At 39.5% G+C, this 14272-nt stretch overlaps 1 protein-coding gene across 1 annotated transcript; it reads left to right on the top strand.

The window, feature by feature from the left end:
- Positions 1–1220: 1220 nt before the first annotated feature.
- marc1 (mitochondrial amidoxime reducing component 1) lies at positions 1221–7897 on the top strand. Its single transcript, XM_085440946.1, has 7 exons — positions 1221–1533; positions 4698–4868; positions 5183–5345; positions 5437–5580; positions 5862–5923; positions 6148–6219; positions 7377–7897. The coding sequence occupies exons 1-7, from the start codon at positions 1283–1285 to the stop codon at positions 7501–7503; spliced, it is 990 nt and encodes a 329-aa protein (XP_085297072.1). The 5' UTR covers positions 1221–1282; the 3' UTR covers positions 7504–7897.
- Positions 7898–14272: the final 6375 nt, after the last annotated feature.

Here is a 14272-nt window from a genome sequence, read left to right on the forward strand (position 1 = left end):
CCCAAACAGGATGTCAGTGCAGTGAAGGTATACCTGGATATTATTGAAGTGGAGCTTTGCCTGTCCTTCAAGAAGCCTGGAGAACGATTCCTGATGTCTACTTAAAGAAAGCTTGTCCAATAGAGTTCAGAATAATAATAATACTATACTGTATTTCCACATGTGTTTGCATCTTTTAACAAACTACATCTATTTCCCATTTTTCTGAAAAAACAAGAAAAAAAGAAAGAAATGAGAGGTGGCTCAAGACATTTGCGCAGTTCCATATTATGATATCAACTCTGTGAAAAGCTGAAAACTTTCTTCTGTTTTTCGTGAACCCTCAGATTTATTTTGAGCCTGTTGTTATATTTTTGTGTTGAAAACCACTGGTCTGAGTGATTTTAAGTGAAAGCGGCGCTCTAATTTTCCAAAATAAAGCATCATTAAAGTGGATTAGAGGCCCAGTAACAGGAAGCAGGCTCATTTTAGGCTTTATAAAAATAAAGATTTCTTTATGCACCTAGAATGAAATTGATACATCAAAGTGTGCTCAGGGCAATTAGGACCGCATCTCGTTATCAAGATTTGCCTGCCATTGCAACATCAAACCATCTTGCAAAGCCTGGCTTGGTGCCTGTGAATCTGCCCTCAGCCATCAGACATGAAGCACAAAAAAGCAACAGAAGGACTATCCATCCGACAAATCCCTGTATTGACCCCCCACGGCTGAAGCATCTGCTGTTTTCTACTTTGGCTATAGACCTGAGTATCTATGTCAAAGACAAAAATAGTTTCACTGAGAAGGTCAGCTATGACCTTACATCACTTGGTTTCTTCTCTGTTTCTGGGGAAAAAAATCTGAGCAGGTTAAAACTGAAGGTTTGCCTCTCATTGTTGCTGCCAATTAAACAGATGGACTAAAGTGTCCTTGGTGTTTATGTGATTTCAAACAAAATTTTATCTTCTACATTTTCCAACACAAGATTGATTTGACAGATTGGAGATAATTAATTACTCACTGGCATCTTAAAGTTACAGGTTATGGAGAAAGAAAGAAATGTGATGCATGATCTTTGAAAAATTTCAGAGGTGAGAGAGCTTTGAGATCATTAGTGGTGAAGCAAAATAAACAAGAAGTCCTTGTTGCTCAGTCACTCACAGCAGCTGAAGTGCATCACGTTAATAAAACGGTCTCCCTGCAGCGTGCTGCTGCTGACCCAGGGTCTCTGAACGTCGCACGCAGAGGCCGCTGTCACTTTAACAAAAGTTCAGAGTCCGAAAAATTCTTCGAGGCTTCAAAATGGATCTGAGGAAGCTGGCTGCGGACGCAGTGTCCCAGAATAAGAAAGCCGCTCTTCTGATCGGCGGAGCCGGATTTGCAATTCTGGGACTCGGTCTTGGATATAAATACCTGCGAAAGCCAGAAAAAGCTGTTCGTGTGGGCGTAGTGTCGCAGCTCCTCATTCACCCTCTCAAGTCTGGCAAAGCGGTGCCTTTGGCGCTTGCAGAGTGCCAGAAAATGGGGCTGAAGTTCGGAGAGCTGCAGGATCGGTGAGTATTGCAATAAATAAATAAATAAATAAATAAATAAATAAATAAATAAATAAAATTTATTTATTGTTAATTAGTTCCACCGTTTAATTAAATAAAATATATTTACCGCTGTAACCATTCTTCGTTACCTCGCCATTAAATCTTACTGCAGGGCAGCGACGTCTCCTACTTGTCTTCTTATGGAGACATGAGGTCTTTCAATTCATGAAATCACAACAAGTCAGTGAATTTTCAACCACTTTGTTTAAAAAAAAAAAAAAAATCTGTAGGAACTTTCTGATATTCCCATGGACCCTCCCCTAAAAAATCCTGGAGACACCCCTGCACGGAAGCCCCCAGATTATTTTTCAGTTAATGTTTTATGAACAATTGACGAATAATAAAGTTTATATAGGGAATAAGTTTTTGTGTAAACAAAACAAAAAACAAAACGGCATTTAAATTAACAAAAGCATAGTACAAAACGTTTATATAGTTAATGATAAGCTACTGTGTAAATATTAATTAATTAATTATGTTTTATTTTGGTTTGTGTGTGGGTGTGTTTGTGTCAACATGGATATCAAACCAGATTCTAACAGAGCATTTTTTTACTCGGGTAAAGAATATGGGAGACAATTAAACAAAATCACACTGCCATGGTTAAAACATTTCACACATTACCGTACTTCTTACCTCTGTTCCTTATGGTTTTAAGTGTACCATAAATAACCATCATGCCTATGCAGTTTTACTGTTTCAACAGCAAGTCCATGTCTCTGTGGGAACCTGGAATACAGACGTTTGTCTAATCCAGTGGTTCCCAAACTTTTTTTTTTTTGCTGGGCCCCCCTTTGTTTTATAAGAAAAAATGTTCGCGCCCCCCCTCCCGCGTGCGCGCGCGCGCGCACACACACATCCTCTAACCACACACACCCATATTTTGCTCCATTGCGGTTTATTTCACACCTCAAACATTTAGTACACAATTAAGCAAATACAAGTAATCTGCAATAAATTACAGGTAGTAATAAAATAAACTACTAACTCTTTTACGCTGCGTCCGCACCTACACGGGTATTTTTGAACACGCAGCTGTTTCGTCCACACGTAAACGGCGTTTCGAATCACCGAAAACGGAGATTTTTTAAAAAACTCCTTTTTTGCCTTTACCTGTGGACAAGGAATACAGAGTTCGTCATGCTACGTCAAAGGTATGCGCCTTTTTTCACGTCACGCTGTGCGCCACGTTATTGTTTACATGAGATGAATTGCAGAATGGCAGATAGTCAGATTAACAGTATTTTGTCTCTATCTGCAGGTTTTACATGCAGTTACTGTTCCTCCATTTACAAAGGCAGAGGCATCACGGTGTCATTATTTTACATGTAGTTGGTTTTTTTTCCTGTGTAATAATATTCAACATTGCTATCAATACATTTTTCAAAAAATGCCTCTCTGTGCAAAATGGGCTTAAAAACATAAACAGCTGTGGGATACTGTTTGTCCGTGATTTGAACCCAGGGGACAAATCGTGGCAGGATCAGCCTGATGTTATTTGTATCCCACTGTAACTTTACTGTATAAAGTATAGTATAGTATGTACATCTCCAAATTGTCAGGAGTAGTTAGTCATTACAAGAAGTGTTTGTGAACTAAAAATCACGAATGTGGGATACTGTTTGTCTCTGCAGGGGAGACCTACCTTGGCACTTGTGCAGATGAAGCCAAAGGGAAGATATGCTTCACCATATTTTCTAGTCTTTGGCTTAGAATGAAGTTGGCTTAGAATGAAGTTGGTTTGGAAACACATTCATGCTTCATCTCCTGCTTTGCGTTTCTGTAGACACCTGTGCTAGCAGTGTCCAAGCATTTAGTTGTCTCCCCCCCCCCCCCCCCCCCCCCCCCCATGGCTCTGCGCCCCACACTTTGGGAAGGTCTGGTCTAATCCATCAGGAGAAATCGGTCAGATTTGGCTTAAAACGGCTTCAGTGTACAAAAAGCCAATAAATATAAATGATTATTAGTCATAATATCAGAGTTCAAGGGGGACCCTTGCATCATCACAAAAGGTGCCTATGCTGCCGCCACACTTGTCCAGATTCCTGCAGAGACAGGCAGGAAGGGTTGGTGCTGTCACCCCGCAGCAAGAAGGTTCCTGGTTAAATTCCCAACTGGGATCTTTCTACATGAGTTTACTGCAGGTTTTCCAGCTTCCTGTCACAGAGAAAAGACGTGCATTTGAGGTTAACTGGTGTTTCAAAATTGGTCACGGATATGGGATGTATAAATATTTTAAGTAAGTGTGGGATAAAACTTTCACTTGTACAAAGGTCCTACGTGAAGGCAAATACATCAGATTTGCACCTGCAAAGTAAAAAGTAAATATATTTAGTCTGAGCTAACCAAGATTAAAGTGAGATAAAAACGCAGATAAAAGGGGACGGTCATAAGATTATAAAAGCGCCTGAGCTAAGTACAGAGAACACACGTACGAGTCCCACACACACAAGGTTTCCCAGCACTGCTTCTTCAAATGCACAAACTAGTTTTCAAAAAGCAAATGTTTTTGTACCCCAAGTGTTGTTTAATGTTGAATTAATACTGATAAATATAAATGGTGGGTAAGAGGATTTTTTTTTTTAATGTAACAGTGAGGACAGTGTTTAACAGTTGTAATGATTATACATGGTTATATAATATCTATTATATTTATAATATAATAAATATTTTTAACTTCAAAAAATGCTCTCCCTCCTCGCTGACACATTAAGGATGTCATGCTATTTATACATTCAAAACAGAGCTGTAGTTCAAAATTTGGGTATAGATATTTATTATAAGGGAACTTTTATTATGAAAGGATATCCTATTTTCTAACTCTTTAAATACATGTGTTGACAGTGCTACCTTGCATGAGCCTTTCTGGATGACACCCAGAAAAATTTTCAACCAGGGGATATTAATAAATTATGACGTAAATCTGGGATTTCTGTATGACTCAGTTTTGCCATGGCAACCTGTGATGTCATTGATTCCCATCTTGTTATCTGTTTTTCGCTATTCCTTTAATATTGTCTTGAGTTTGTGTGGGTTTCTTGCCAGATGATGGAATTAAATTGGGATGCCAAATAATGCAGATGGGTGAGGGAAATCCAGCTTTCTATTTGTTTTGTTTGCAGACACTGGATGGTGGTGACAGAGGACGGTCACATGGTGACAGGCAGACAGGAGCCACGTCTGGTTTTGGTGTCTCTGACCTGTGAGGGAGGACAGGTTTGCTTAAACGGCCCAAACATGGAGGAACTCAAGTTCCCCATCAAACAGCCCGACAACCCCGTCCTCGACTGCAGGTGCTACGTCTGCTTTTAATTTATACTGCTCGGTCTTCTTTTGGTGGATAATTCAGTTTCTTACTGTATCTTATATAGTAAAGTTATGAAGTGAATGCATTTTGAATGTAAAGTTTAGTTTGACGTGGATGCAAACTGAACCTGGACCAGTCAGTGAATTAATACAGTCATAAAGTGATAATTCTGCCTTTCAGAGTCTGAATCTTTTGATAAATTGACCAAATAATCAGTGGCGTTTTTTCTAACCTCTAGTTTGAGATTTACATAAATGCTTCTTCTGTGTTTTTGTGTTTATTTACTTTTTTGTCCTGTAGAGTGTTTGGCGTTGACATTCAGGGCCGGGATTGTGGTGACAAAGTGTCTCACTGGCTTACTCATTACCTTAAGGCAGAGAAAACCTATCGCCTGGTGCACTTTGAACCTTGCATGAGGCCTAGAAAACCAGCTGAGAAAGAGGCTGTTTACCAACAATTTGAGGTGCTACATGCTTTGTAGTTTATTTTAATGCTTAAATTTGATGCATCTTTCAAGCCAAAATGCCCTGATCCTGTTGTGATGTGTTATCCAGGAGGTGGCCTACCCAGATTTTGGACCTGTGATGCTGCTGTCAGAGGCTTCTGTTAAGGATCTCAGCAGCAAGTTAGAGAAGGGAGTCACGGTTGAGCGCTTCCGCCCCAACATTGTGATAAGTGACTGTAAACCATTCGATGAGGTGCGTTGTTCAGCCTTTGCCTAAAAAACTAATGCTCGTACCTCCTGATATTCTTGTCTACAAAGAAAAGCAAAAACTAGTTTAGAGCCAGTTAAGGTCTTAAAAATATTAGCTCTCATGTCTGTCTGCACTACTGGTGATTAGCTTTTGTTTTATTTTTCCTGGCTGAAAAGACGATCATTTGGCCCTTTTACTTGTGACTAATAACTCACCCTTTTCGGTGTGAACAGCGTGGACTAAATTTGTCTCCAACTCCAAAACCAACTGCTTTGCTTTTTCAGGATTCGTGGGAAGAGCTCCAGATTGGCAGTGTGCGACTGCAGCGTGTAATGGCATGTGGAAGGTAACACTGTGGATGCTACGCGCACATTTTAATCACACACAGAATCAGTGCATTTATCAACAAGAGCAAATCCAAAGAGTCATTGCTGGTCTGTGCAGTTTGATTTTTAGAAATAAGCAATTGTCAGGCAAAGTGAATGTGTGTGTTTTTAAGTTAAAAATGATTTAGGGGTTAAATGGATGCAAACGTACCTGTAAGTTTGTTTTGCTTTGTTTTTTTACCAGGTGTCTTTTCACCACAGTCGATCCAGAGACTGGTGTAATCAGCAGAAAAGAGCCTCTGGAAACACTGAAAAAGTAACATTTTACCTCAATAATAATAATATTATTATTATTATTATTATTATTATTATTATTATTATTATTATTAGGAAAGGGTTTTTTAAAAAATATTTTTGAATGTTTTTTTTTGAGTAATGTTGTATTTCTATGTACAAACAGTGGCCACTTTGTTAGGTACACCTGTTCTTCTGCTCGTTAACGCAACTCTCTGATCAGCCAGTTGCATGACATTTAGGCATGTAGACATGACCAAGATAGCCTGCTGACATTCAAACTGGGCTTCACAGTTCAGTTCAATTTTATTTATTGAGTGCCAAATCACAATAATAGTCAAGGCACTATTGTAAGGTAAAGACCCTACAATAATACAAAGAAAAGAGAAAACCCAACAATCATATGAGCAAGTGGTTTAGCGACAGTCGGGGGAAAAAATCTCCCTTTTAACAGGAAGAAGCCTCCAGCAGAATCAGGCTCAGGGAGGGGCGGGCATCCGGGAAGAAAGGGGACTTTGAATGTGGCAAAGTTTTTAGTACCAAACAGGCTAAACTGAGTATTTCGGAAACTGTTGATCTACTGAGTAGGGTTTAGAGTATGGTCCAAAACAAAGAAAGCATCAGGTGACAAAAGAAAAGCCTTGGTGATACCAGAGGTCAGAGGAAGGGGGAGAAAGGAAGGCAGCAGTAGCCACAATACTCACTCGTTGCAACCAAGGTATGCAGAAGAGCATCTCTGAACGCACACACGTCAAACCATGAAGCAGATGGCCTACAGCAGGCACACCAGGTGCCAGTCCTGTCAGCCAAAAATAGAAAACTGAGGCTACAATTCCCATGGCCTCACCAAAATTAGACAAAAAGACTGGAAAGACTTCTGGTCTGATGAGCCCTGATTTCTGCTGTGATGTTCATATTATAGGGTCAGAAATTGATGTCAAAATCTGCAGAAAATGTGTGTTGCCATCATGTCAATATGGATCAAAATCTCAGAGAAATGTTGTTGAATCTCTGCGGCAAAAAATTACGTTGGTTTTGAAAGGACAATTATCTCCAATCTGGCACTAGCAAGGTGTACCTAATAAAGTTGCCAGTGAGTCTGTTTTAACCTCACAGTGAGCTTTTTTTTTTTTTTTTTTTTTTATGTCTGTCACATCTAAAATGTCTCTGAACTCCCAGCTATCGCCTGTGCAAACCATCTGAGAAGCACATCTATAAAACTTCTCCACTGTTTGGACAGCTGCACAACGTGAAGAAGACGGGCATCTTTCAGGTTGGCGATGTGGTTTACAAGATCACCCGCTGATAGAAGGCGTCAGGAGAGAGGGGCCAAACCTGAAGTCAAAACACTCAGAAGTCACAAGTCGTCTTTGATATCAGACTGAAGAAAGCACTTAAATTCATGTAGTGTAAGCAAATAGGAGACTAGAAATGGACAGAAATTAACTGCTTTGAAATAACATTTTAAAAAGTAGCACAGCATTAGTATTAATCATTCAGTTTGCCACCCCGGCCTTTTTTTTTTTTTTTTTTTTTTTTTTTTTTTTGGTCTCAATTTTTGATGATTTGACCGCCTCTTAATCAGCTAATAGAACCTGATTTGAAAATATTGCTAACATCTGCTCAATATTCCAGCTGGTTATTAAAACCTGAAATTACATGCTGCTATTGAAGAAATAAATAAAATTGCCTTAAGTCTTTGTACTAAAGTGCTTCCTGGAATGAACACGGCAGAGACGTACTGCTGGGTTTGATCACTTCTAGTGTTAAACTTTGCAAAACTATTTGTAAATCATCCATCTCACTGCTCATAATTACTTTTTAATGGCATATTTTGAAAGGAGCATCCTTTTTTACACTCTACATCCCCCGTTTTTCACTGTCGTGTCTTCTTATTTTGTGTTTTTAAAAAGGGCAAGCTTAATTGCGCATGTATATTTATTAGATACTAAAAGTTCTTAGTGTGATTCCTAGAAAATGGCAAGGCTGCTTTTATATACTTTTACATGATCTAAACATTTAAAGATGATAATCACTACTTTAAAAATTAGAAAATAAAAGAAATCTTGCCTTTTCTGTATCATCTCTCTGGGTAAATATTTAGTTATGGACTCAAAACTTTTATTTAAAAATAACTCAATTTTAATGTCATTAGTGGCAGTGATGTAAAATGTAGACCTTTCCTATAAACAAGAGCTGGGCACATCAGTCCAAATCCAATCAAGCAATAGTATCGATACCAATGCTGGTGGTTTTGGATTGATACTAGCACGATAGGATCGATACTTTTTCTATCCTGTAAGTTTGGTATGTAGCCCACTGTGTTGTGGTAATTGGGGGTTTGTTTTTTTGCCGGTATGGGGTTATGAAAAAAAGTTGTGGAAAAGAAATTTGAAAAGTAAAACTGCCAGTGATTTAGTGGTCATTAAAATGTGTTCAGAATTTGCAAATTGCTGATTCATCTCATGACACACTACTATCCTACATAAGCCAGCTTCATAGGTTAACAGTATTGGTAATGAAAAATTGGCGCTCTATTTACTTGGTATCAGATCCATACCAAAATTTGCACAGCAGATTTTTGCAATGTTTTTGTTTAAACTACTATAACTATTAAATTATTTACACAATTTAAAAAAACAAAAACAAAACAAACTCAGTCGACCAGGGGCCCGTTCTTCGTACCTCGCTAAGTAGGTTAGCCGGATTAGATTGTTGACGATTTCGCGTGATCCTGGATCGTTCGGTTCCCCGAAGCTCATCCGGGACTTGCTGTCATAGCAACAGAGCCGTAAGCGTAAACCTGCTCGGGAGCAGGTTTACTTTATGTAAACAGGATTAGATCGCGGCCACGCAGGTATGTCCGCTTCATTTATACGAAAGCAACAGCGATATTTTTCCACTGTTTCACCATAAATAAATATTATCAATGTAACTAAAGATAATGCAGCACTTGATCCTTTTATTGATGTCACACAGATACATACAGGTCATTTCCTAAAAAAGGGAAATGTACTATTAACATTCTATTACATGTATGTGATTATTACAGATGTAATTCATATTTCAGAGTAGTAATTGTAAATTACTTCGTGTAATCAAGATGAGAGACCACGGCTATAAAAGCGAAGGTGGATTTGGGAAGCCTGTCGCAGCCATGTCCTGTCCGTATACGCGACCAACCCATTGCGGAAGGTGCAAGATTGATAAGGAGAGTCCTCAGAATTCAGCGTATATTGCGGGACAGACAGGATCCTTTAGCTCAGCGCGACAGTGTGCTCATAGAGAGATATCGATATTCCCGTGAGGGTATTATTTACTTAACCAACTTGTTGACGAGGGGGTGCAGGACCACCACCTGTCTTTTTTTCCTCTGCCCTTTTCTTGGTTGCTGTTATGAACAAACTAACAGAGTATTACAGGCCAGTATTACCTTGCCAAGAGACGCAAAGCAATCTAAGAGATAAATATTACCATTCTGTAGAATACTCCTGTATTCCACTTTTACTTGTTCCCATGTTCTTGTGGGTCCTGTTGTGGCTCTAATGTGAAAGGGGATATAATATAACATATTATAATATAATATAATGCCATATGATATTGGACAATATAGTGTCATATGATAGATCTACCCTACCGCCTACTGGTGTTGGCCAGAGGGGCCGATGGCGCGATATGGCAGCCTGGCTACAACCGTAGCTGCCTCCACCAGTGTGTGAATGTGGGAGTGAATGAATAGTGGTATCGTAAAGCGCTTTGGGTGCCTTGGAAAGCGCTATATAAACCCAATCCATTATTATTATTATTATTAAATTACCTACGAGTTTGATTTGTCAGCAACTTTCTGCCAGCCCTCTCTCCTTGCTTTTGCAGCCTTTGCAGTGTTCTCTTGCGTTTTGATTAAACTCTGAAACTCCTGAAATCCCTCACTCATGAGTTCTTGCTCTGCTGCCGGAAAATACCGAGCACGCCCCTTGGACATTTTCGCCGACCAATCAGCGGGTTGCCGATCAATGTTTCTACTATCGATGCGTAGCCCCTTTTACGACACCCAGTGATGTCACATTCCTGCGTCCAGCTGTAGTAATCGTCAACAGCAGGTGTGTTCGGGGAACCGGATTAGCGAGCTCACGGTTAGCGCGATGATTTGATCTTGGATGTGTCATTTGATCTTGGATGTAGTAAGCGACGTACGAAGAACGGGCCCCAGTTCAGATGTCTCCTTTACATGATATAAAATTGCTGAGTAACTACCAACTGAAGAAGCATGTTTCATACATGAGAGGATAATTGCTATGAAGCCAAGATTACCCATCAAACAATGCATGAAAGACAAACCCACCAAGTGAGGGCTAAAAAATTTTGAACACCATAGACTTCAAACTGTACACGGGGAAATCAAAGGGCTTTCCTTTGATTTGGTTACATCAATGGTGAATGAAGACTGTCTGCGATGGGGTTGCATTATCTACTGTCACAGCTTCTGTTAGAGTTTGTATTGTTGATTGTCATTTATGCTTAGAAATATTTAACCATAGATGCTTAGAGGTGTATAATCAATTGTGTAGTGATAAGTTGTGTGATCTTTAACAGGCTACAGAGGCTTGGTGTGCATTCCACACTAGAATGCACACCTACATCCTGGGAGCACGGGAAGAGGTCGCATCTTGTCTTAATTGTTTTATGGTAGGATTAACGTAGCTACGTCTGTTCTAGTCTAAGTGCTTTTCTGTTTAGATGAACTGCTGGACTTCCTCACCGGGGGGGGGTCTAGTCTACCCTCTTCCTGACCAAGGATGTTTGACCCTTTGATCAGCAACACACACACACACACACACACACACAGGTAAGGTACTCTTTGTTTGTATGTAGACGTCGTATGTTAATGAACCTATGCATATTCATGTAACCTCAATAAAAGGACAATGGTACGGGAGGACGGACGAGAGCGACTGGGGTCAAGCGAAGGGACGGCGCTCTGTCCGGTCTCTCCCGTGCACGAGTAACATGAAGAACTTTGCCTATTTGTGTCTTGCTTAGCAGTGTAATTATATTGTCTTCAACGTTCCAGCAGATGGGTTCAAGCTACAAACCTATCAGCTTCTACACCCGCCCAGCCTTCTTCTAAACACCTGAAAAAGCAGGGATTTAGGGCTTGTGGAACATCCAAGAAAGATCACCAAGAGACTTGATTTGGTACATCAGGGACCTTTAAGTTGTAAATTCAATTGACGTTCAGGAAGTCTCCCTCTGTGCCACCGTCAGCCCTGTGTACAATGAGGACACGCTTACACTGGCAGGAAAATGAAGATGGCCATCTTGAGAGGGTCTCCATAACCTTAACCCAGACATGTGTGACTGAGTACAATAAAAACATAGTAGGCGTGGCCTCATTTGACCAGCTACTGGGAACACATTCAGTCCATTGCAAAGGCCGAAGTTGTAATGTAACAGTTTTCCAGCATCTTCTGGAGAGTGCATTGACAGCTTCATCCTTCACAAACATTTATTAATCCATTATCTACTTGCAGCATACAGTAACGCAAAACAAGTAGTAGTCCTGAAAAAAGCACATACATACAGCAGATTTTATGACACTTTTACAACAAGAAAAAAAGTTCCAGATGGCCTCCTTAACATTATAACATTATATTATCTATTTCAGACCAGCAGGTGACAAATTTGGGCCTCTTTAACCCCACACGTTGTAGTCCCACGAGTATAAACAGTTTTAGCATTTGATGCTTTACTGGCTGAAATTTTTGACCCAGTTTTAGTTGCTAATGGTGGCCAGTAGAGAGCAATATGACTTAACTTAACCATGAAGAGTCTGCAGAGTAAAATGATATGCCTGTAATTCCATAAACCATCAATTAAATTGCAGAAAAACGATACAAAGTGTTGCATAAAAAACCCACCATAATGCAGGAAATGAAGTGTCTGACGTTCATAATTTTCCGAAGGAGGACCCGTCCACCCCCAGACCCCTGTTTAATGACAAATCCAATCTGATGGTGTGTCTTGATATATATATATATATATATATAAATAATAATGAATTAATAAGGATCACTAAGGCTAGTGAGTCATCCTTGGGGATGAACAGGACAAAAATCATGGCATCTATGCAGTAGATATTTTTAGTCTGCACACAAAATCACCCAACAGACTGCTCTCCCTTATGGCTTTTATAAGATCTTTTTTTTAAAAAAATTATTATTAAAGATTTGTGAGACTTATTCAGTAAAGCGAAGATGTCTTCCTGCCTTGTGACTACACGTCCACAGGTTGCAAAAGAAACCCGGGCTTTGGTTATTTACTATTGCAGTTCCACCACTTTTCAATGCACTGATGACATTTTTAGCTGTTTAAATAGATTCAGAAATAACTAAAAGGCACTACAGGATGTTAGCACCCATTTCATGGACACAGGCTAAAGAATTAAGAGGCAAAACTGTTTTATTTAAATAAATTCATGGTAGGTTATTAAATAAATTTCACCTCATTCGCCTAATACGCTAAATGTTGTTTGTGTTTTTTGCTGTACTTTATTTAGGATCGGGCAGCTTGTTGCATGTAAGCCTCACTGTAAGGAATTCAAGCAAATAGACAAAACACTGAAACCTGCAAAAACACGTCTTTAAAAGGGTGAAGAAAGCCATCATTTGTGTGTCACCAAACGTCAAAGGGTGATCCCTCTACTTAAAAACCCTCCAGCTAATAATTACAGAGTTTATACAGGTTGATGCACAATAGGATGAGTCACTTCCAAATGTCTGCATGGCCCCTTCGCCGTCACAAAAGGTCTTTTTTAAGGAACGTGTGTGTGTTTGTGTTTAAGCTAAAAAGCAGATTTGTGTTGCACCACCGAGCTGCTTGAACTTGGAACATAGTTACGTGAGTCTGTAATTTGTAAGGAATCTGTGGTTTTAAGCAACATATAGTAAACGTAAACAACCCGGCATCACTTTAAATTACTTCTTTCCCAAATCAGTGCAATTTAATATGGAACCTTTAATGTGGAGTGCTTAAAGTCACAGTACCCAATTTCAGCTAAGCTTTAGCTTTTGGACAGATGGCCTCACGTTTGACTCTTGAACACTTTGGTACACAGAGGAGTTTAAAGTCGACTCAGTTAACACAAATTGCCACCTAAGTTTCCACCTAAACTGTTCTGCCGTGTTAGAGTGAAGAAGCTTTCTATCGTCAACCCTTCCTAACAAGCCTTACTTGTTCAGTCTTTTCGATGTTTGATTTTATTTAACAGGATGTGGCTGTATGTAGTTTTTGCTGACTTAATAATGATGAAAACATCAGACATACCAATCGTTAAGTGCTCCACATGTTCCACATATGTCTGATGGTGGTGTTCATCTCAAATTGTATGTAGATTATTTAAAGAATAATCTGTCCTGGATCAGATTAGGATGAGGTACAATTATATTCCATGAGCTGTATATGATGAATCGCATGGTAGGTTTATGTCATATTACAAAATACTGTATGTCTGTTATCAAGCATTGTATTGCTGCAGGATTGTTGTCATGACTGGGCATGCTCACGTCATATCAGAAGTATAAAGCAGACACTTGTGGATGATGAGCTTACTGTCGATTTGTGAAGCACCGTACAGTTTTTCAACCATGCTCGACTCTATGACCCAGTTTTTGTGGTTTGTCTTTGTGAAATATTGTCCTGTTCCACGAGAACTTGATTTGTAGATCGTGATGAGCAAGTGTGTGCTGAAACAGACAGAATCACTGCAATTACATTGCTATTAGGGGCTTTTAAACAGATGACTAGGGTAAGATTATATTGAGCTATAGCTGGGATAGCGTACGTGCATCTAGGATTTTTGTAATGTTTCATCTTCTTATGTGAAGCTTATTGCAGCCTTGAATGACCTTTCTTTCACCAAAAATCTAAACAATACACCAATTTCAGACACTTTATAGAAATTATAAAATATTTTACGACACAGGCATCAAGTCCGGAAACCAAGGAAATGCCGGATTGTGAGACTTTTGTAACCTCAGGCTGCACAACTGCACGTGGAAGTCGGGGTGGCTTTACGT

The sequence above is a fragment of the Copadichromis virginalis genome, linkage group LG19, assembly GCF_057382275.1.
Source record: "Copadichromis virginalis isolate Kocher_CV1m ecotype Utaka linkage group LG19, C_Virginalis_male_GT1.1, whole genome shotgun sequence".
In the NCBI taxonomy this organism is placed as follows: Eukaryota; Metazoa; Chordata; class Actinopteri; order Cichliformes; family Cichlidae; genus Copadichromis; species Copadichromis virginalis.